Genomic DNA, 23,824 nt, shown 5'->3' with positions numbered 1-23,824 from the left:
CCAAACCACTCTCGTGCAAATACCCAGCAAGGATCATCCCAGGAATGGCAGGTTCTCCTGAATGCTTCCAGGCTAGGAGCTCAGACCACCAACAGTCTGGTTTGGGATCAGTCACCGGGACTGAAGTTTACCTTCCTAGATGCCATTTATTTACACTGTCCTTTCACCTCCCTGATCCCCATGTTCCCCATGGCCACCCTCTCCCCTCCGCCCTTCCCTCTCTGTGGACATCCCCTGCAGAAGGCTCAAGTCCGGGAGGTTCTCAGTCTGTGCTAACAGTAGAGGGACATCCTGCTGCGGCGCATGGCCTCACTGATCAGGTAGGCAGGGCTCAGCTCCGGCTCCTCGGTCATGATGGCAATGTTCTGCCACTCCCCGTCTGGCTGGACCTCTTGATGGTGTCCACCACGCACAAGGCATACAGGCAGTCGTCGAATGTGGCGGCCATGGTGAGGGGCCGCCCGTCCCACGTGCGCCGGTCGTCCTGGTCCTGGAAGGCCTGGCGCACCGCCTGCATCATCTTGATGGTGCCGCGTAGGTAGGGCGAGGGGATGTCGCTGAAGGCCTTCTCCGGAAGCAGGGAGTTGCTCACCGGCGTAGCGTCCTGCACCAGCAGCTCCTGCTCCGGGGCACTGTTGCGCTGCCCGTACAGGTCGTGCCCACGGCCAGCAGGCGCCCGGCGGAGCCCACCACAGTGACATCCTGCTTGAACTCGCCGGGCACGTTGAAGTTGAGGGTGACAGTGCAGCACACCCCGCCCTCCAGCACCATCTGGAAGGTGCAGAAGTCGTCGCTGGTGATCTGGCGGATGCCCTTGATGTGGTCAGTCTGCTTCACGAAGGTCTTGAGCAGCCCGTGGACCTTGACGGCCTTCTGGCCGGTGAGGAANATTCACACTGTAACACTGAGGCACACAGCCGTTCCCAGTCTTTGGGGGCAGCATATGAGCTTATGGTCAAACCCATACTTCGTGCTATCTTCTTGGCCCTGCCTGGAGAGCCATGTGGCAGGGCTACCTTAACACCTCAATAATCCCTCAGACACTCAATTCCACCTTTACTGGAAATAGTGTTATAAGGTGACTCCTTTCAGTTTTTTAATTGTTGACAAGTTCAAAGAGATATTTTATTCTCTGCTGCCCCTGCTTTGGTGCAGCCTGTGCTCCTTCCTTGTGGCTTCTGGGAGTCCTGCTTTTTGCTTACTATTTCTGACCTCCCTTTCTCCACCAGGTGAAGGGCAATGAACCAAGTGCAAAGACACACCCTCAGTTCTTCCTATAAGGAAGCCCAATCAATCAAAAGGTGGCCACTTTGCTACTAAGTACTTTTGCCTTTAGATACCTTACATCCAATAAAAAGTAGCTTCCTGGAATTTGAACTTTCTCACCAGCCCATCCCACCCCCAACCCCAGCCTAACAGGCTTATGCGGACTGTGAAAATGGGCCTTCTCCTACCAGCAGTGGGTGTCCCGGGCACTGAGCTTGCCACGTGATACTAGCGTCTAGACCCTGCAGAACCATTTGGCTTGCAGAAGGCCAAGGTGTGTCGGGTGGATGAGGTAGGGAGGGAAGCAACCCCTCCTTGCTTGTCACAGTAAAGGGCAGCAGAGGCAGCGACACCAAACCACTCTCGTGCAAATACCCAGCAAGGATCATCCCAGGAATGGCAGGTTCTCCTGAATGCTTCCAGGCTAGGAGCTCAGACCACCAACAGTCTGGTTTGGGATCAGTCACCGGGACTGAAGTTTACCTTCCTAGATGCCATTTATTTACACTGTCCTTTCACCTCCCTGATCCCCATGTTCCCCATGGCCACCCTCTCCCCTCCGCCCTTCCCTCTCTGTGGACATCCCCTGCAGAAGGCTCAAGTCCGGGAGGTTCTCAGTCTGTGCTAACAGTAGAGGGACATCCTGCTGCGGCGCATGGCCTCACTGATCAGGTAGGCAGGGCTCAGCTCCGGCTCCTCGGTCATGATGGCAATGTTCTGCCACTCCCCCGTCTGGCTGGACCTCTTGATGGTGTCCACCACGCACAAGGCATACAGGCAGTCGTCGAATGTGGCGGCCATGGTGAGGGGCCGCCCGTCCCACGTGCGCCGGTCGTCCTGGTCCTGGAAGGCCTGGCGCACCGCCTGCATCATCTTGATGGTGCCGCGTAGGTAGGGCGAGGGGATGTCGCTGAAGGCCTTCTCCGGAAGCAGGGAGTTGCTCACCGGCGTAGCGTCCTGCACCAGCAGCTCCTGCTCCGGGGCACTGTTGCGCTGCCCGTACAGGTCGGTGCCCACGGCCAGCAGGCGCCCGGCGGAGCCCACCACAGTGACATCCTGCTTGAACTCGCCGGGCACGTTGAAGTTGAGGGTGACAGTGCAGCACACCCCGCCCTCCAGCACCATCTGGAAGGTGCAGAAGTCGTCGCTGGTGATCTGGCGGATGCCCTTGATGTGGTCAGTCTGCTTCACGAAGGTCTTGAGCAGCCCGTGGACCTTGACGGCCTTCTGGCCGGTGAGGAAGGTGAGCAGGTCGATGATGTAGGTGCCCACGGAGTGCAGGCCACCGCCGCCCATCAGGTCGTCGCAGCTCCAGTTGTACTTCTTGCCCAGCAGGCTGCCGCCGTGCACCTGCACCTCGCACACCAGCGGCTCGCCCACGTAGCCCTCCTCGATCAGCTGCTTCATGCGCACGAAAGCCGGCAGGAAGCGCAGCACGTTGCCCATGATGCTCATGAGCTTGGGATAGTAGTGGGCGGCCGAGGTCATGCGGAAGGCGTCCAGTGGCGTGGCCGTGCGGTCGCATATGACGTTCTTGCCGATGCCTGCGGGTGGGAGGAAGACAGCGGTCAGCGGGGCGGGACCATGTCCGAGCGCGCATCCCTGGGTCAGATCTTAAAATATTTCACATTAATAGAAAAAGAAGGCCAGATGTGGTGGCTCATGCCTGTTGTCCCGGCACTTTGGGAGGCCAAGGCCGGAGGAGGCCTTGAGCCCAGGAGTTGGAGGCCAGCTTGGGTAACACGGAGAGATCCTGTCTCAATAATAATAATAATAATAATGAGCCAGGCATGGTGGTGCATGCCTGTGGTCCCAGCGACTCAGGAGGCTAAGGTGGGAGGATCACTACAGCCCAGGAGGTCGAGTGAGCTATGTTCTGGCCACTGCACTCCAGCCTGGGGACAGCAAGACTCTGTCTCAAAAACTAAAAAATAATGAAAATAAAAAGAAGATATTCTATATATTTCAATATTACTTTAAATATTTATGTTGCATTACTTAATTTGTTTTTTGTTTGTGTTTGAGACAGAATCTCACTGTTCCCCAGGCTGCATTGCAGTGGTGCGATCATAGCTAACTGCAGTCTCAAACCTCTGGGCTCAAGCAATCCTCCTGTCTCAGCCTCCTGAGTAGCTAAGACAGTAGGTGCTACCACACCCAGCTAAACTTTGTTTTTGAGATGGAGTCTCACCCTGTCACCCAGGCTGGAGTGCAATGGCACCATCTTGGCTCACTGCAACCTCCGCCTCCTGGGTTCAAACGATTCTCCTGCCTCAGACTCCTGAGTAGCTGGGATTACAGGCGCCCGACACCATGCCCAGTTAATTTTTGTATTTTTAGTAGAGGCGGGGTTTCACCATGTTGGCCAGGCTAGTCTCGAACTCCTGACCTCATGATCTGCCCACCTCAGCCTCCCAAAGTTCTGTGATTACAGGCGTGAGCCACCATGCCCAGCCATTTTTTTTTTTTTTTTTTTTAAAGAGATGGGGTCTCCAATTTTTTTAATTTTTTTTTTAAGAGACAGTGGTCTCCTTACATTGCTCAGGCTGGTCTCACATTCCTGGTCTTAACTGGTCCCCTACTCCCTAAATCCCCAAAGTGCTGGGATTACAGGTGTCCTGGTCCCAAAAGGCCATGAATTACTTAATTTTAATGTTAAACGTCTGGTATTGATTTAAATAGTAAGGTTTATTTTAAGATATTTAAGTAACCTACATTTTAGAAATGTTTAACAATATTTGCTAAAGTAGTATAAAATGCTTCATTTTATATTTTATTTATATAAATCTATAACATTTTAAACAGAAATAGATTTTGCTTTTATATTATTTAAATACAAAATATAAGAGTACTATTAAAGTATATGATATAATCTTTTACATACAAAATATATCATTAGTTATATATAAAATGTTTTATATGTTGTATTTTATGTTTAAAATATCATTTTAGTAAAATGTATTATTATTAAAAATCATAAAGTGAAAGGAGAAGAGTATCTGTATTTGGAAAGAATCAGAATACATAAGCTTAAATCCTAGCCAAGGTGTGTCTAATTAAGTGTGAAGAATTTCTTAATGCTACCCTTTGAAGGTCTAAGCTTTTGGCTGACGTCTTCCCCTCTCTGCCCCCGACGATTCCCCGGGATTGTATTTTGAGCATTATCGTGCTTGTTTATTTTGCATTCTAGATTAGGGCTGGCAGTGGTCACAGATGTGTTTGTTTAAAGTTTTTCTTTTCCTATAAAGAGCGGATATTACCTAAACCTGAGGAGTTGGCAGTGCCTGTTTCCTCCCCGACCCCCATCTGCTTCAGGGTGGGGTGTGTTGCTTTTGGCCAGTGGAGGTCAGGCCAAATAAGAATTACTCTTACGTGATGACTGTAACATGTGTATAAATTACAGGGAGACCAAAATGCCTCTCTGAACCCTTTAGGAGACTAAGTGGTTCTGGGTCTGGGGAAGACAAAGGATCAAAGGAAAGGAGAGTGACAGGGGAATGAGAAAGGGATTTATTCCATGGAAGCCAAGAGTCAAGGAAGAATAAAAACAACTCAGCTGGACCTGGAGNACCCTTACAACATGCTGAGCTAAGATGGGGTTTTGTAGAAGTTGTGCGATTGCAGATGTCTGTCCAGGGCCATGGCCTGGCACATGGCTTTCCCATTTTCCCACTGGAAGAGCTAGCCACATCCTAGAAATGGTCAGTGCAGATTGGAGAAACGAAATACAAACGATGGCCGTCAGTTTCCATGTGCACATCCAGTTCTGGCCCTGAGCGAAAAGCCCGGAGCCTACAAAATGACCACACCTCCTTGCCTTTTCTTCTATGTTGGCAGAGCTGGGCTGGTCCCCCTGATGGGCATGAAATAGCAGTGAGAAGCTCTTTTAATGCTTAGCAACCAGGTGAGGACTGAGACTCCAGCAGAGAGATGAGATAACACTGGTTTGTATCACCAAAAGTGTCACATACCCGTGTAACACTATGTTCTGACAATATGATCCTGTAGGCATGAGGCTCATCTAAAACTGGCTCATGCTACCAGGAACAGATTTTGTAAATGGAGTGGCAAGTCACTGCAGGGACAGGTGACAAATACTGCCAAAATCTGCCTCACACCCATTGGTATAGGCTCTGGCCTCTGCTACACTCTACCTCAAGGTGTCCAAAAGCAGGACCCTGACTGCCATCTCCTCAGTATACACTATTGGTCATATTAATGGTACTTAAGAAAAGTTTTTTTTTATATTATAAAAACTACAAAATAAAATAATAAAAGAGGAAAAGAATAATTAGAGATAAATGATCCACACCTCTTCCCTACACACCCAAAATAATGATTGCATGGAATTCTTTGCAGCTCCATAGATAAAAAGATTCTGATGAAAGCTTCAGAAAATGTAACATGAACATGACATGATACACAAAAATGCAACTCCATCCCTAGACTCCTGTGTGGATTCCCCAGGGATCTGAGATACAGACATCTCTTTAGGCTATTTATTAGGTTGGTGTAAAAGTAATTGCGGTTTTGCCATTAAAAGTAATTGTGGTGCCCTCTTTTAATGGTAAAACCGCAATTACTTTTGCACCAACCTAATACATATGATATGGCTCCACATTATACAGTAAGGTCCTCGAGGATAAGGGTGGGTCTTTTAATGCGTAAGTCTCCATTAATACCCACAGCACCTTGTGGTGCATCTAATGTGCAGCAGGAACCCAGCAAACCTTGTTGCCTGCCCCACCTCTTTGCCCACAGTCTTTTGCAACATTCACGCTTTACAGATGGGTCTCAGCAACATCTTAACACACAGCATCTTCAAAAGTCAAATGAGACTTCTAGGAATTTATCATAAAGAAATAATCCAATATGCAAGCATGGCATCTTGCCCAAAGATAGTTTTGACTGCATTATTTATTATAGCCAAAAACTGGGAACAGAGGCTAGATGCAGTGGCTTCATGTCCATAATTCCAGAGTTTTGGGAAGATCACGTGTCCGGAGCCGTGAGGCCCGGAAATTGCCGCGGCCCCTGTTGCTTAAGCTCCGCATTGCGGAGACAAGATGGCGCACTTCCTGGTTCTTCATCATCAACTTTTCCCTCAGAGCCCGAACTTTTCCCGCGCGCTGCGTAGATAACTTCCCCTGCCCAGGAAAGACTAAGTCTACCGAGCATGCGCCTGGTGACGTCTCTCATTATTCTCCTCCCCGCCTGCTCTGCCGCACTTCCTCTTCCCTGCCAGCCTATATAAGGCATTGCACCACCGCCATTAAACGAGACTTGATCAGGATACTGTCTTGTCTCCATTTCTTGTGTCTCTTGTCTCTCTAAATTCCCACCCCCTCCTCCAAGGTCTGTGTTAACCATCCCGCTGGACGGGACAATCACGTGAGGCCAGGAGTTTGAGACCAGTCTGGGCAACAGAGCAAGAACCCATTTCTTAAAAAAGGCCAAGTGTGGTGGTGCATGCCTGTAGTCCCAGCTACTCAGGAGGCTGAGGTGGGAGGATCACTTAAGCCCAGGAGTTAAAGGCTACAGTGAGCTATGATTGTGTCACTGCACTCCAGCCTAGGTGACAGTGAGACCCTCTCTCAAAACAAAAAACAAAACAACTGTGAACAACGCAAATACCCAACAGAAAAAGGGGTAAGTCAACTGTCATGCAGCCATATAATAGAATATTGTGCAAACATAGAAAATGATGCTTATGAAGACTTTTCAATGGCAAGTAAGATGATTATGATGTAATGTTAAATGAAAAGGGCTTATTCATAGACATATATGATCTCAACCCTCTCTAAAATGACAAAAGAAAAAGAAAAACCCTAGGAGGTTAACTGATTAGTAGGAGTGGTTGGATTAGTAGGATTATGATTGATTTTCTTTTCTTCACTATATTTTTCCACATTTTCTAAATTTGTCATTTTATGGTCAGAAAAAAATGCTAATTTAAAAAATCCACAAAAAGACAGGAAGATCTTTGAAGGACAGCACTCACAATAATGGGAAAAGGGTTCTCCCAAAGTCTAGGGGAGTTGGCAGGTCCCAGCTTCATGGACCCATCCCAGTTCCTGAGCCCCGAATCGCTGGTAGAAGGCTGTGCTGACCCTGAACCTTGAAAGCTTCAGAGGCCTGGGCTCTGTTGCCAGGTCTTGTTGCTCCATTTGCTCAAGACCTCTTTATGATTCTTAGTGAAAGCTGTGGACTCTCTCTGAAACATGCAACTCAGACAGATGCACAAAACTCTGCCACAACCTGAAGCCCATGCACGGATCCCCTCCGGTTCTGAGACCCAGGCATCACCGTACATTGTACAGTAACTTCTTAAAGCCTTTGGGACATATTGTTAAAAATAAGATAATCCTTCCAGTTCCAAAAGGAATGCAAAATGCAGAGCCCAGGGCTCTGAAGCTTTCAAGGTTCAGGGTCAGCACAGCCTTCTACCAGCTCTCCGGGGCTCAGGAACTGACTGGGATGGGTCCATGACAGCTGGGACCTGCCAGCTCCCCCAGACTTTGGAGAACCCTTTTCCCATTATTGTGAGTGCTGTCCTTCAAAGATCTTCCTGTCTCTTTGTGGATTTTTTAAATTAGCATTTTTTTTTCTGACCATAAAATGACAAACTAGAAAATGTGGAAAAATATAGTGAAGAAAAGAAAATCAATCATAATCCTACTAATCCAACCACTCCTACTAATCAGACTGCTAAGCAAAGTTTGTTTTCTCTGCATTCTGGACAGTCTTCCCTTACCCTACCTCTCTCAGGGGGCTTCTGAAGAGCCCACTCTGGGATCCTCAAGATCCTCAGATTCTTTCTTTTTCCCAGCTTTTCCCCACCCAAATATTCCCTATCAAAAGTTTCTTGCTAAAGGAGCATAATCCTAAGTCTTCTAGTCAGACACTGTGTGTCTGTGTGTGCGCGCGCACGCGTGTGTGTAGGTGGATTAGTGTGGCACAGAGCATTCCTCTCCCTGAAACCACTTGCAATGTAAAGGGAACTTGCATTGTCTGAGTGTGTGGTTGACATACCCCACAATCCTGGGTGTGTCAGATGCCATTCACTGTATGCTGGGATTTCTCCTGAAGAAAGCACACAGATACCTGTCCTGCAAACTGCCTGTCTGTCAGCCTGGGCTTTGGGCCCGGCTCTCCAGCAAATACCACAAGTCTTTGATGTCCTCATGACGATCATCTCTCTTAGCATGGTGCCTCTCTCTCCACCCCAGAGAAAAAACCAAAATGGCTCTTCAGAGAAAAGCACTCTCTCCCCATTTAATGTAGGAAATAAATAGAGGCAGTCTTGCACTCTTCCCTAAGCACGTGGCTATGGCATTTCTTTGACTTGTAGTAAATAGATTCTACCAGGGAGATGGAAAATGAGGGGTTCAGGCAGAGGCAGAGGCCCTTTTTTATAAGCCCCTTACCAGCCATGGCTAACTTCCTAATGGAGAAACCTACAAAGGCTTTCCTCCTTTTGTCATGAGAAAAGAATACTGCCCTGGGTCACTCTGCACAGCCTAAGGAGGCCATCTGCACTTTCTCACTCCTGGGTGAACAACTTCCCTGAAAGGACGAGGGAGCCACTTGTCCCATGCTGCATCCACACGCCTCTGGGAGCACCAGGCCAACACACGTTCTTTAGGTCTCAGGTTTACATCCTTTTGTGGCAAAATGTGGTGCCCTCTTTCTAAGGCAAAAGATCAAAAACTTTGGGACTTCAAACAATTTCAGAGATAAAAATCATGCTGCAGGGAAGTAGGCAAAGGGACTTGGAACATATGGACTTTATTTCACTCCAGATTAACAGGCAGCGAAAAATGAAAAATATGAAAACAAGAAGTGCCTGAGAAAGTATGTTTTGTGTTTTGCCAAGCCCCAAACATTTCCCGGGTGGTAGGAGAGGTCTGGCAAAGTCCTCTGGTGCTCAAAATGATGGTAGAGGAACGGGAGGGGCTTTCTGCGCACATGCGGGTATGATGGATGAGGGTCACTCTGCTGCATCCATCCAGGACTGTGAGCCATCATGCCATGGCTCCACGCTCAGCTCGCCCCACTGAGGGCCCTGTCCCTCCATCCAGAAATGGCTGTCTTGGAGGGTTGCTGCATTTGTCAATGTGATACAGTGTGGCCACGGGTGAGTGGCAGAGAGCACACGGGGACTGGCCTGGGTCTTCTGGGGAGGACTTTACAACTCACCCCACAAAGACCAAGCAGCCCTTTGTGTGAGAACAAAGAGCTAAACCTAGGTCTTTTGGAGGCTTTGGGGCTTGAACCAACTTAAATTTTTAAGACAAGATCCTCTCAGCAGCAAATAAAGCAAAGCTATCTGTCCTTAAAATGGTGGAGCTGAGAGATACCTTCTGACCTATATCGCTGTGCTGCAGTTAGGAATAAAATGAGATCCGTGGGAAACTTCTGGCGGGTGAGAGCGCTATGTGCAAGGCCGTGTGCCTGCTCTTCATCAGAAGCTTTTAAGTTAAATAATTTCAGAAGGAGCTTTACTGCCCTCCTGAGATCCTTCATAGGGAAATGGAAAATCGGCTCCCTCCGAAGCCTGCTGAATGTGCTCTCTGTAACTGAGCCAAAATATTCATGGCCCTCCTGAGAAATCTGTGCTATAGGGAAGAGTTTCCAGCCCAGAGACCCTAAAGCCCGTCAGGCAGCTGCTCCCCTTACATCCTCCAAGCTCAGGGTCTCCAAGTTGTGGCTGAGTCTCTGCTCCTATCTCAGGACAGATCAGAGCTCTGGTGGGGCTGACACTTGATCCAAATGGTACCCCCACGAGTCTGGGCAAGGGGCTTCCCATTCACACCTCCAGGGAAAGACGGAGCTCTGTTGTCCCACAGAGCAGGTACCTGTTGCTGCCCTTCATCAAGGAAGTTATCCCTGGGTACCTGGAGGATGGCTGACACCTGGCCACCCAGGGACCAGGGCTGTTCCCTAACATAATCAGCCTGGAACCTCAAGCATCCCTCCTCATGAGCACATTTCCAGTCACGCACTCCCTGATCTAATCATGGTGGAAATCTCGGAGGCAATGCTACTTTCCCACCGGTTCCTCCCCATCATTCCACTTGTGTTGACAGCCCCTTATCTTTTCGAAGCCAAAACGGATGCTAGTTCTGCAGGCTGGCTTGCAGCTGTCCCAGCAGACTGGCAGAGCCCCTGAAAGAAGTCCCATCAGATACAGCTTCCTATTTTTTCCTCACATTTGCAGAAGGTAGAGACGGCTTGCTTTGCATTTCAAGTAGGGAACTCATTATCTTCATTTATACTCTGTTCCTTCAACATTTCTGTGCTAGGCACTGGAACCAAAAAATGAGTAAGAAAGATGAGTACGAGCTCACAGTCTAGTAGAGGAGACCAATCAGGAAAGGCGCGATTATGGGATGCAGATCTCAGAAAGTGATAAGCAATGAAACCATGAAGGAAGGGCTGCCCAACCAATCTGGGCATGGAAGAAAGTTTTGCTGGACAGGGAACATTTGAGATGGGTTCTGAAGCATGCATAGGAGCTTGCCTATTCATCATTTAGAAGTTTGGGTCAGGTATAAAAAATGGTCTAAAATAAGATTAATGGTGTTTAATGTGGAATCGGGGAACTGCTAATACTGGACTATTTATAAAAACTATTGTGTGTATGACTGGGCGCGGTGGCTCATGCCTGTAATCCCAGCACTTTGGGAGGCCGAGGTGGGCAGATCGCAAGGTCAGGAGATTGAGACCATCCTGGCTAACACAGTGAAACCCCATCTCTACTATACAAAAAATAAGCCGGGCGTGGTGGCGGGGGCCTGTAGTCCCAGCTACTCGGGAGGCTGAGGCAGGAGAATGGCGTGAACCCGGGAGGCGGAGCTTGCAGTGAGCCAAGATCGTGCCACTACACTCCAGCCTGGGCGACAGAGCGAGACTCCATCTCAAAAAAAAACAAAAAACAAAAAAACTGTTGTGTGTGTATCCTGATGCACAGTTTTCTGAGAGAGGTTCATTAGAATCTTAAAATAATCTGTGATTCAAGAAAGATTAAGCAGAATTGGAGTTTAGACCAAAGAAAAAGAAAAAAGCCAGGTCAAAGACAAATCTCTGGTTTCAACAGAACTAAGCATATGAACGGACAGGGCTATTTATAATCCCTCCATCCCTGCACCCTGAGACACGGGACATTTAGTTACTTTCACTCTCTCACTCACTCACTGCAACACTCCATTTAGCCCAGCTCTTTTTCCTCTTTTATTTTTCTTCCTGCTAATCTCCTTCCTACTCCCCAACACACACACACACACACACACACACACACACACACACTTTTTTTTTTTTTAACTAGAAACTGCAAGAGAAGTAGAAGTATCATCAGGGATGACTTGTCTACATCCCAATCTTCCCTCTATCCCTTCCTCCATATACATTAAGAGGCCATTTGGAGAGACTAAATTCCCGATTTTCAATCCCCATGAAAGTTCTTAACATAAATACAATTTCCCAACTCAAAAAACTAGTCTGATCTGCTCATAGTACAAATGTCACAATTTTAAATAGCAACAACAGTCATTTATTGAGTACTTACTTCGTGCTAGAGGAGGCTGAGTTTTTTGCATGCATTTTCATGTTTTGGTCTACACAATCAGGTACTTGTCCTGTTCCCACCTTACAGATGTGGAAACTGAGCCTCTGAGGGGTAAGCAACTTGCTTCTGATTCCACAACTCAATAGCTGTAGAGTCAAATCTGGAATTTGAACCCAGATTGTCTAGCTACAAAGCCAGCCTAGTCTTTTAAATTTTTTTTTTTTTTTTTTGAGATGGAGTCTTGTTCTATCACCTAGGCTGGAGTGCAGTGGTGCAATCTTGACTCACTGCAACCTCCGCCTCCCAGGTTCAAGACATTCTCCTGCCTCAAGTCTCCTTAGTAGCTGGGATTACAGGCATGCACCTGTAATGTACCTGGCTAATTTTTGTAATTTTAGTAGAGACAGAGTTTCACCATGTTGGCCAGGCTGGTCTTGAACTGCTGACCTCAAGTGATCCGCCTGTCTCAGCCTCCCAAAGTGCTGGGATTAAAGGTATGAGCCATGCTCAGCCAAAAATAAGTTTTTAAAATTGACACATAATAATTATACATATTTCCGGGGTATATAGTGATGTTTCAATACATATAATGTATAGTGATCAGATCAAGGTACTTAGCATATTCATCATCTCAAATCTTTTTTTTTTTTTGAGATGGAGTTTCACTCTTGTCTCTTGTTACCCAGGTTGGAGTGCAATAGTGCAATCTCGGCTCACTGCCACCTCTGCCTCCCGGGCTCAAGCAATTCTTCTGCCTCAGCCTCCCGAGTAGCTGGGATTACAGGCATGTGCCACCAAGCCCGGCTAACTTTGTATTTTTTTTTAGTAGAGACGGGGTTTCTCCATGTTGGTCAGACTGGTCTCGAACTGCCGACCTCAGGTGATCTGCCACCTCAACCTCCAAAAGTGCTGGGATTACAGGTGTGAGCCACTGCGCCCATGCCAAAGAAATCAAATCTTTATGATTTCTTTGTGTTGGGAACATTCAGTATCCTCCTTATAGCTATTTGAAAATATACAATAAAATGTTGCTAATTACAGTCACCCTACAGTGCTATAGAACACTAGGACTTATTCCTCCCATTAAGCTGTACTTTGGGTCTGATCTTAACTTTCGCACTCTTACTGCCTTCTGACCACCCTTCTCTTAAGGCTGGCGAGGTTATTCTTTGCACCCATGTCACCCAGAGATACACGCTCCCATTCTTGCTGGCTACACGTGCCTGTGCACATATGTGCAGTGTCTGCAGCACACAGCACAAAAGGAGGGCTCTGAAGACAATCATGCAACCGACTGCAGTGAGCTTCAGAAACCAGGGCAGTGGGGGTGGGAGGCCCGATGCTCAGCTGGGTGACATCTGAAGTCTCAGGGCAATTTGATTAAGTTTCCATCCTAATTTCACACTTGAAACGGAAGTGGGTCAGAGCGACCCATATTCAGCTCCTGTGTTGAAGCTCCTGGGGCTATTAGTGGGCTCTGAAAGAGGGTCACAGCCAATGAAAGGAAGTCAGGATGGCTGATGGTGATGGGACTTGGTGTTGAACTGAATTAATTGTTCAAGTGCTTTCTACATTCAACCCACCCATAAGGCCGAGCCCCTATCCCACCAACCCTTTTGTGGACCTTCCCCCATGACTCTAGACTGTTACCTGGGCCCTTTTATTGCCCAGGAACCCCCACCAGCATGCGGATTTTCTCAGATTTCTGTATGTGCATTTGGTCATCTAATGATGGAAACTATCACATGTGTAATGAGCATTTACTCCTGAAACACTTTCCAATTCCTGTTACCTTATTGGTAAATCCCATACATCTCCATCTCTACAGCTTATATTTGAGGCTACAGTTGAGAATGCAGATATGATACTGGGGAGTCACTAGCCAGCTCCTTCCAGCAGGGGTATTCCCCAGGAGAGAAATGAAAAGCTTGCTACTTCCAGCCCAAGGGAGACCAAGGGTAGAAGTCTAGAAACAACAGGTAGGAATGTAGAACCAAGAGACCTTCCAAGTTAGTGGCCAGCTTCCCATGCAGGGAGGCCTGGGGCAGCCCTCCCCTTCGTGTCGGTGGCACATACAGACCAGAGTGTGAGGGGGCAGGGAGGTTGGACGAGGGCAAAAGGGCCCATGGGAGAACAGAGGCTTGGAATTGGATACAGTGGGGACAGTGGTCAGGGACTTGGGAACAGAGGAAAATGGCCAGGACTGTGAACTCCAGTAGTTGAGTCCTACTGTATTGGTCCAAAATAGCCAAATGACAACCACTGTACCTCGGTGGTCACTATTCTAGAGAGTGGCCTAGAACAGCCATTCTTGAGCCTACACCACCATTCCACACTTGGACAAGCCAGGATTCAGAGTGTACCCCCCGGATCCAAGGGGCATAGCCAGAGTCTCATAAGCCACACTATCCCCACAGAAAGAGCCAATTTCTGGAGTGGAAGAGGAAAAAGCACAATGTCAAACATTGGGTCACCAGAGTCACGCAAAAGAGGCTGAGATACTTACAAGAAAACACTTGTAAAACCCAAAACATTGGGTGAGATTGCTGGGTTGAACTACAATTCTATTTCCTACCCACCCACCTAACAGGATGGAGGACTAGAATGGTGGTCAACCTGGCTGTTGAGAAATAAAGGAATCCAGGCTTTCTCTTCCCAAGTATGGTGTGAAACCTCATCACACATCCAAAAGGCTGGGAACCTCTTGTCATCTCCCAAAGCCCCCACGTAGTCCCCAACAAACCTCAGAATCTCCTTGCTGATTGCAAGTCAATACTTAAAAAGAAACACTATCCTCACTGTATATACAGCGGGAAGACAAGAGACTTTAAACTAGGCAACATCTCAAAATAAATGTAGGAAATTCTCCATTCAAGGCGGGTTGTGCTTTAGTGAAGGGATCACAAGTGCATTTACCCAGCAGATATGTTTTTTGTTTTTTTTTTTTTAAAGCCAAGATATTTCACACAGTCTGAAGTTTTGGTCTCAAGAAATGCAAAAACTCAGAAACATTGGGTTTCTTCTGCAGAACCTCCTGCATGACAACACTCAGTTGTAGCTGTCTAGTGGCTTCCACAGTTAGATGGCATGTACATCTGCAGTATACCATAGAACACACCAGTCCCCAGTGCATTGCTGCCCTGTATTAGTTTTGTATTGCTGCTATAACAAACCAGCACAAACTGAACAGCTTAAAACAACACCCATTTACTATTTTTCAGTTCTCTAGATCAGAAGTTCAGGTGGGCTCAGCTGAGTCCCTGATTAGGGTTTCACAAAATCGTTCTGGAGAAGAATCTGCTTTCAAGCTCATTCAGGCTGTTGGCTGAACTTGGTTCCCTGTGGCTGTAGGACTGAGGTCCCCATCTCCTTGCTGGCTGTCAGTTTCTACAGAGCCCACTTTCCTGCCATGTGTCCTGCCATCTTCAAGCCAGCAATAGCATGTGGAAGTTGGATCCTTCTCATACTTGGAAGCTCTCGGACTTCCTCTTTTGCCACCAGCAAGAGACAATTTGCTGCCTTTCAAGAGCTCCTGTGATTAGATTAGGCCCACCCAGATGATCCCCTTTTTGCCGTAGAGCTAATCACAGAAGTAACACCAAGTGGCAAAGTTCCTCTTAGAATTCTACCTCTCACAGTTGTTCCAGCCCCGTCTACTCATTGTGTTACCTGCCTGCAAGCTCTAGAAACCCCACAGAGGAAGAGTCTCAAGTATTCTCAGACATGTCTACATTCCTTCCAAACCTCTCTTTGTTTCTAAGTTCCTTCAGTAGTTTTACTCCATCAAAAAGAAAGACTCTGTGAGGTACTCTAGGGTTTTTAAGATCTTTTTTTAGTCTCCTTGTTATCAATGAGATTGTGTCCTGCAGCTCTGGGCTCCCTGGAGGCAGTAGCAACAGAAACAGGCGCAGGGCAGAGCCAGAGCCTCAGTCTTGGGGCAGAAAAGAGCACAGGGAAAGGAAGAGGAGCTAAAATTTTATGTATCCACGTGGCATCATGGGTTTCCCTTTGGCTCACTTAAGCACCACTCCAGCACCATCATTTGTAGAAAATGGGGAACTAAGGCTTAGAGATTATAATTGCCCGAGGTCAGAGATATGTGCAGATCCAGGGTGCAAATTCAGTTCTGTGGTCCCAAAGCCCCGCATTTTCCATGTTTCACATGAGTAGAATGGGGGATAGGATGAAACGACTGAGCCTCAGAACTACCAGGTGGGTTAATAAAGGAAGCACCAACCCCTCAGGCCCCGCCCCACCAGGTCCCAGCATTGTATTGAGAAGATTTGGGAAAGCAATGAAAGGAGGGCAGAGTCCAGAGCTTGAAGACAAAAGAACTGGAAAGCAAGAAGGGCTGGAGGCTCGACATGGGAGAACACAGTGGTTCTTCTCTTTGAAGGCGAATAGCTGTTTTCTCCACATCCATGGCAGTGAACGTGCCAGGACAACTGAAAGATTATTATCGAGAAAGAGAGAGGCTGGGGAAACCAGCCATTATAGTGCTGGGGTTCCTATGGGGTTCCCACAGCTGAATAAAGGAAGCCCTCCCAGGGCCCCAGCCTTCTGCAAGTGGGCACCTCTCATCTCAGCCAAAGGAACCAGGCAGTGATGGGCATGCCACATACTCCACTTCTGTGAACCCAGGTGCCAGAAGGAAAGCCACTGGGGGACCATGCTAACCCCGCCTCCTGCAGCCTAGTAACACACGCCCTTGGAGGGATAAAAACACCTAGAGTGGCCAAAGCCTGCCCAAGAAAGGAAAGCAGCCCAATGCTCCATGCATCCTCCCCAAGAAACAAGAGATCCTCCTGCTTCAGCCAGAAGCAGAGGGAAACAATCAGCTTATGCGAACCCCATCTGCTGCTGGTGTGGCCTAACAGAGGCAATAAACCCCTCCTGCAGCCAGGAGGCAAACCAGCTCCAGGGCTCCACCCCCAGCAGGTGGTGAACATGATTAACATGCTACTTCCCAGAACACTTTCACCTGCACCAGCTCCACACGGTAGACACAGTCTATGCCAAGGCCCAGGGAGTGGTGGGAAGATAGTAATGGTAGCAACTGACAAGTAACCTACAGTGCAATAATTGAGTGTGTGTGTGTGTTTGCGGGAGGAAAGGTAGTAGAGATGTGTGATTCTGGGGAGCTGCCCAGCCCCTGAGTCTCCTTGCTGTGACTGGGAAATTCCCCACCTGAGAGTCTTGGTGGGAGGTACAGCCTCCCTCCGTAGAAGCCACGCCAGCTGTTTGCTTTCCCAGCAGCCTTTGCAGCAAAGCCATGGGCACCCACCCGGGTTTGACCAACCAGGGACACCACCTGGGCCTGGTACATGAGAATGGAGGAAGGTAGAGATCTGTGCTGGCAGCAGGGGTAGTAGCATCTAGTTTCTAGGGCTGTGATGCCCACGATGCAATGACGGCTTCTATCACCCAGCGACAGCACCACTGCCAGCAACCGAGTCTGTCTACACCAGATGGGTTCTCTGGTGTGATCCGGACAGTGGTTCCCGCTGCCAAGCCTTTCTTTGTTCCTTGTGTTTTTCAAGCCGACTTCCCCAGCCTCTCGTACATTTCTGTGAGGAACTAAGGTCCTTTCAAACAATTTCCTTCTGCTAAAATCAGCCAGGTAGTTTCTGTTGTTGGCAATTTAAATGCCTCTTGAGTACAATAGGTTTCCAAGCTTTCTGGACCCCTTTCTGAAAGGATTGATTTGGACACGGAGGAAGCTCTGAGTGCCTATTAATAAAGCAGCCCAAGATCTAGTGTGATTTGTCAGACAGGAAGTGAAATGAGGGTCAGGGAATGTGGATTGAAATCCTCACCTGGCATTTGCAAACCATGTGACCCAAAGCAGCTTAGGGCACTTACCTATAAAATTGGAATAATAACGCCTTCTTCAAAAGGCTGCTTTGAGGATGAAAGGACAGATAGGCACTGTCCTGACCCATGGAAAGTGCTTATAAATGTCTGCTCAAGTCAATAACAGACCCAAATAAAACCTGCACAGGTCAGCTCTTAGAGCTGCAAGAATTCAAAACAAGTTGGTGGCAGGGAGGTAAGTGCGTGGCAGCACAGGGGGTGGGAAAGATACAGACTCGAAAGCTACGTGGGTTCCAGATCTGGCTTTGCCACTCATTCCATGTGCAAAAACCGTCTGTGAAAGAGAGCTGATATCTGGTCCTGCCAGCTTTGTTAAGACTGCTGACAGTATGAAACGAACAGTGTACGGGAAAGTTTGCTGGAAGGAATAGGCCTACCGCAAGAAGAAAGTTACTACTGAGATGTAATGACAAATAAAACCAAAGAATACACTTACTGTAGCGCTCTCTGCCAGGGATCCCTGGGCAGATGCTCTTATGAATGAAAACAAAATGCAAACCTGCAGCCCCCAGATCTGCCCACGTGAATATCATGATGGGGTGCTGGCGGGAGCAGCTTAGCAAATGTCAGGTTCAATTTATGCCATACAGACACCCCTGGCGGAGACCTGTGTTGGCATTGCTGGCTGGCTGGGGTGGCCAAAGGGAGTCAAGGCTGGAAAAATGGAGGGTAGAGGTTGCCTGAGCACTTAGTTGCACACATTATTAACTGCTCCCAGGAAATAAGGAAGGGTTAGCTAGCTATATGGAAGGCTGCAGATTAAAACTCCTCTTTCCAAATCACAAAACCTCACTCTTGGTTGCAAGCTGATATTTTCATAGGTCTATGCTACCATCCTCACTAGGCTGAGGATCGCTGGGAAATTAGTCTTATCAACAGAGCTCAGAAACCTCAGAAATGGGCAAGGCGAGACACAGAAGTGGGGAGTATAACGGAATGTTTACAAAGCATCTGATCCCAGAGAGCCAAGCTTTCCTCCTGCAGCCCAGAAGCCAGCAGATTTCTTCCCTCCTACAACCTCTTATCTCCAAGGGACAGTGCTTAATGTTTCACCTAGGGACCCCATGACTACCGCTGAGCTGAATGACATGGGGGTGTCAACAAGCCCAGCCATCCAAGGCTGAAAGGCTGAAACACCGCTCACTGCTGGGGGTGGAGAGTGGTCATGCTGCCCCGGGGCTGGCTGGGCTGAGTCCTGGTGCTTTGTTTTCTTTTGCAACAATATGCAAAATAATGCAGACTGTTTTGAAGACAGAAACCTAGTTGGCAAGAACTCCCAGAAAACTGGGCGCACCTGAATCTGTGTCGGCCCCAGCAACACTCGTTCAAAATCTGAAAATCTGGAAGCCCACAGCCTGCTTGGTGATGTCAGGTGGCAGAAGCCCCATTTTACAGACAAGGAAATGGGCTAGGAGTTAAGTTTTCATACTTTCTCTTCCACATAATAATGTGAGGCCCTAGAAGAGGCCAGGATACAGGCAATAAAGGCTCCAGCCCTTGAGTAAAGGGTCCCAGCAGAGCTGAAAAGGTTCCCTTGTACATCCTGGGGATGCTTCCATATGGGAAGGACTCACTGATTCCCAGGAAAGGGTTCTGCATGGACACAACGCTGGAACAAGTCTGGCCTGGGGCTCCTGGACAATCAGCCACTCATCACACTTGCACAGGACTTGGGTGGAGCATGTGGGAGATGTCTAGATGTCTCAGACACAGTGATGCCCTAAACGTGTGTCAGATGCAGAGAACAAGGATAGAAGCCCAGGTGTGGCTTACTTTGTGCTCCAGTGGGAAGGGGCATGGACAGGTGATTTTTCCCCTCCCCTCCTCCTCCCCGTCAGCCCTCAACCACCCTCCTCTCATGAGCACCTCCTCCTGAGACCGGTCACCATGCTCAATCACACTGAAGTCTGAAAATGCCCCCTGGAGTAAGAGAAATACACACACACACACACACACACACACACACTTACTGATGGAAGCAGTTACTACCACCAAGTACCTGGGAAGTGTTTTGTAGGAATCATCTCACTGAATCCTCCCAAAACCTGAAGAGGCTATTGTCATTCCAATTTCACAAACAAAGCCAAACCCTCAAGAGTCAAGGCCCAAGTTCACATCCTCGTAAGTGGTTGAGCCAGGATCCAAACCCCCACACTCTGGCTCTGTGTATCTGTGCTCATCTTGATTATATTACAATATTGAATGCAATCTGGCAGCCAGTCAAATGTGATGGCAAAGAAATCAAGTTGTGATATGGTCTGGCTGTGTCCCTACCCAAATCTCATCTTGAATTGTAGCTCCCATAATTCCCAGGTATCATGGAAGGGACCTGGTACGAGGTCATTGAATCATGGGGGTGGTTCTTTTCTGTGCTGTTCTCATGATAGTGAATAAATCTCATGAGATCTGATGGTTTTATAAAGAGGAGCTCCCCTGCACTCACTCTCTTGCCTGCCACCCTGTAAGATGTGACTTTGCTTCTCCTTCACCTTCCACCATGATTGTGAGGTCTCCCCAGCCATGTGATACTGTGAGTCGATAAACCTCTTTCCTTTATAAATTACCCAGTCTCAGGTATGTCTTTATTAGCAGTGTGAGAACAGACTAATACAAGTTGGAAATGTGGATTTTCATGTAACCATTCAACCCTATAGACTTTTAAAAAGATTTTTTATTTTAAGTTCCAGGGTACATGTGCAGGATGTGCAGGTTTGTTACATAGGTAAATGTGTGCCGTGGTGGTTTCTGAACATATCAACCCAGCACCTAGGTATTAAGCCCAGCATGCATTAGCTATTTTTCCTAATGCTCTCCCTCACCGAACCCTACTCCCCAACAGGCCCCAGTGTGTGTTGTTCCCCTTCCTGTGTCCATGTGTTCTCATTGTTCAGCTCCCACTTATAAGTGAAAACACGTGGTGTTTGGTTTTCTGTTCCTGTGTTAATTTGCTGAGGAGAATGGCTTCCAGCTCCAACCATGTCCCTGCAAAGGACATGATCTCATTCCTTTTTATGGCTGCAGAGTATTCCATGGTGTACATGTACCACATTTTCTTTATCTAGTTTATTTTTGATGGGTATTTGGGTTGATTCCATGTCTTTGCTACTGTGAACAGTGTTGCAATGAACATATGTGTGCACGTATCTTTGTAACAGAATGATTTAGATTCCTTTGTAATCCCACAAACATTTATTAAGAGCCTACTGGAGAAGAGATGGGGGTCACCCAGGTTGCCATCAAATCTTGTATGTTCCACAACTAGTTTCCGTGCTTTAGAACCATGGTTCCCAACCTAAGGCATCCAGGGGTCCCATGGTGAACTCAGGGTAACTGCAGTGTGTTTTAAAATTTAGAGGGAAACATTCTGTTACTTGACATCTATTGGATACTGCAGGAACTGCTAACTGGAGAAAGTTCACAGTTTCAACACTGGTTACATGGGATTCCTTTCAGTGACAGCCTATCTCTGTGAAGCTGAGTTTTTGGCAGTTGCTGTGATTAGAACAAACACACACCAGGAAAAAATCAAGATGTGGGATGGAACTGTGGGTGGCAGAGTTCTATCTGATTCCAAGTTTGAGAAGTTGTGCAGTGCCCCACAGGCATACATATCTCATTGTCAAAATAATTAATGGGAAGGCCATTAGGTTGAGATAGCTCTCATGCCTTGGGTTCCTACGTAAACAAATCAAAACTCAACCCTATGTAAACAGTAAAATGAAACTTAAGCTTAAACAATTAGAAATGCCAACTAACATCTAATAGGGACTTTCCACTTTAACCAATCAAATGTTTTCTTTGACTTGCTTCTTCACACCCCTGGGTGGAGCACTAAACCACTTTTGGTCTGGTACTGCTGGATTCACGAATTGCTGAATGTGTAAGTAAGCGCTTTAAAATGTTAATGAGCCTACGTTTATCTTTTAACACCATTAACACTGTGATTAAGAATAAAATAAAAATATTGGTAGGCCGCAGTGACTCACATCTGTAAATCCTAACACTTTGGGAGGCCAAGGCAGGTGGATTACCTGAGATCGGGAGTTCAAAAGCAGCCTGGCCAACATGGTGAAACCCCGTCTCTACTAAAAATACAAAAATTAGCCAGGTGTGTTGGCAGGCGCCTATAAATTCCCAGCTACTCAGGAGGCTAAGGCAGGAGAGTCACTTGAACCCGGGGGTGGAGGTTGCAGTGAGCTGAGATTGCGCCACTTCACTTCAGCCTGGGCGACAGAGACTCCATCTCAAAAAACCTAAACTAAAATAAAATATCTTTACTCTTTCGATTTATGAGATATTTTTTAAAGCACCTGCTAAGTTATTAGGATTAATACTTATTATTTGGACTTAGTCACTTACTCTATGAACTTGTGAAGTCTTTCTTTTGGCCTAGGAGTACCACGAAAAAAATTACTGAGATGTTAAAGGCACCGTGCATGGAGAATGTTTGGGCACGTCTATTCCAGAATGTCCGCGTCCTCCTACTCCCAACCATAATTATAAGTTCCTGAAAGGCAGGAGCCTTCTCATACTGGTCAATACTTTGGTTTTTCCTCAGCATACTTCACTTGCTGTAGAGACTTTTTAGTACTCGTTGATGATTTACTGTAGAATGTGTGCGTGAGGGGCCCTCAGTGATCCACAGCAGCACAGTGAGGTGTGAGTGATTACAGGGAGACCACTGACACACTAACTGACCGGTTCCACAGGCTGGGAGGCAGAGATCCGCACAGTGCCTTTCTGACCTCGAGAATAAATCCATTTTTCTGAGCTCTCTGATGCACTGTAAAATAATCAATTGCCTCTTAATGGGTTTTTGCATACAAATAAAGATAGAAAATTCAGTTATAAATCAGTTTAAACTCCTCTGGATTTAGAAGACTTCCTTGCCCATGAGGTTGAGGCTCCGTTTTATTGAAGTTTGAATCTATTATCATTTCATCTATTTAGATGGTTATTTCCAGTCTCAAAAGGCAGACTTACACATCTAGAAGGCAGAGGCCCTTAGGTCACAGGGGAAGATTAGCTTGTGGCAGCAGAGTTCAAGTTCCAGCCCTCTGGGGTATCTCACAACTGGACCCTGCCAATGAGAGTTGCAGGCCTGTCTTCTGTATCTGCTCACTGACCAGGAGAGTGCAGATAACCTGGTTGCTTGGCAACCACTGCCATCCAATACTGGGGCCAGCAGAGGAGGTGTGTGTCCGGTGTGAGGTTGACAGTCTAATCGTGGGCATGTGCCAGCCTTCTGTGTAGGTATCTCAAGACAGGACAGGCAGGAGAGATTCCACCCAGGTACCTGCTCCCATGGAGCTCTGGTCCTACTAAACTGCAAGATGACATCCATAATATAAAAGTGCCATTGGGAACCATGTGACACAGTTAATGGAACTGTCGTTCAACATTGGCAAATAGTTATGGTGGGAGCCTCTCTTAAAGACCAACCAATCTGCAACAAGTGGCTGTGCTGGGGACAGAAGATAGGAATGTGGGTCCAAAGAGAACTCTTGTCCTGTATTTTTGCTAGACAAGGGAAGAAAACCACAGAATCATTTTTCTGCTTTCTCAGTGCAGCAAGACGAACGAATCATCAAGGGTTTTATGAGTAGAACTTGCCAAATTATTCTGTTAGCTCATCGAGCAACTTTTGTATGCAGGTTAATTTCTATTTGAAGAATAAAAAGAAATGTAAGTATTTATTTAAATAGAGTATAAGTGAGGTATAGGTAAAACACAGTAACTAAAACAAAGCTACCCGCCTTCTTCAAGGGCTTAAAGTCCACAGAATGTACTCTGTGGAAGTCAAAGCACTTATAGAGTACATTAAATCCCAACTTCTAAGGATAAAGCCACTGAATTATTCCCCTCCAGTTCCCTCTGCTCTACAGAAAAAGTACTCAGCACGGAAAAGTACTCAGCACGGAAAAGTACTCAGCATGGAAAAGTACTCAGGTCTATGCAATTCTCTTCTCCTTTAGATTCCCTTAGTCTTTCCCTCAATCACCAGCTTATAAGACTCCATGTGGCCGGGCGCGGTGGCTCAAGCCTGTAATCCCAGCACTTTGGGAGGCCTAGACGGGCGGATCACGAGGTCAGGAGATCGAGACCATCCTGGCTAAC

The 23,824-nt window shown here is 47.3% G+C and overlaps 1 protein-coding gene across 4 annotated transcripts in view; it reads right to left on the bottom strand.

Annotated features, from left to right (window-relative positions):
* Positions 1 to 900: 900 nt before the first annotated feature.
* Positions 901 to 23,824, bottom strand: part of GFOD1 (Gfo/Idh/MocA-like oxidoreductase domain containing 1) — a 125,102-nt gene continuing 102,178 nt past the window's right edge. For all 4 annotated transcript variants that reach the window (XM_017891123.1, XM_017891124.1, XM_017891126.1 and 1 more), the window contains exon 2: positions 901 to 2,810. In XM_017891123.1, the coding sequence (XP_017746612.1) occupies positions 1,891 to 2,810 (920 nt within the window). In that variant the 3' untranslated portion in view covers positions 901 to 1,890. The remainder of the gene's footprint in view (positions 2,811 to 23,824) is intronic.

The sequence above is a fragment of the Rhinopithecus bieti genome, unplaced genomic scaffold (genome assembly GCF_001698545.2).
Source record: "Rhinopithecus bieti isolate Rb0 unplaced genomic scaffold, ASM169854v2 scaffold_19939, whole genome shotgun sequence".
NCBI classification, from domain to species: domain Eukaryota; kingdom Metazoa; phylum Chordata; class Mammalia; order Primates; family Cercopithecidae; genus Rhinopithecus; species Rhinopithecus bieti.
The sequence above is the reverse complement of the archived record's forward strand: the minus strand, read 5'-3'. Positions and strand labels throughout refer to the sequence as shown.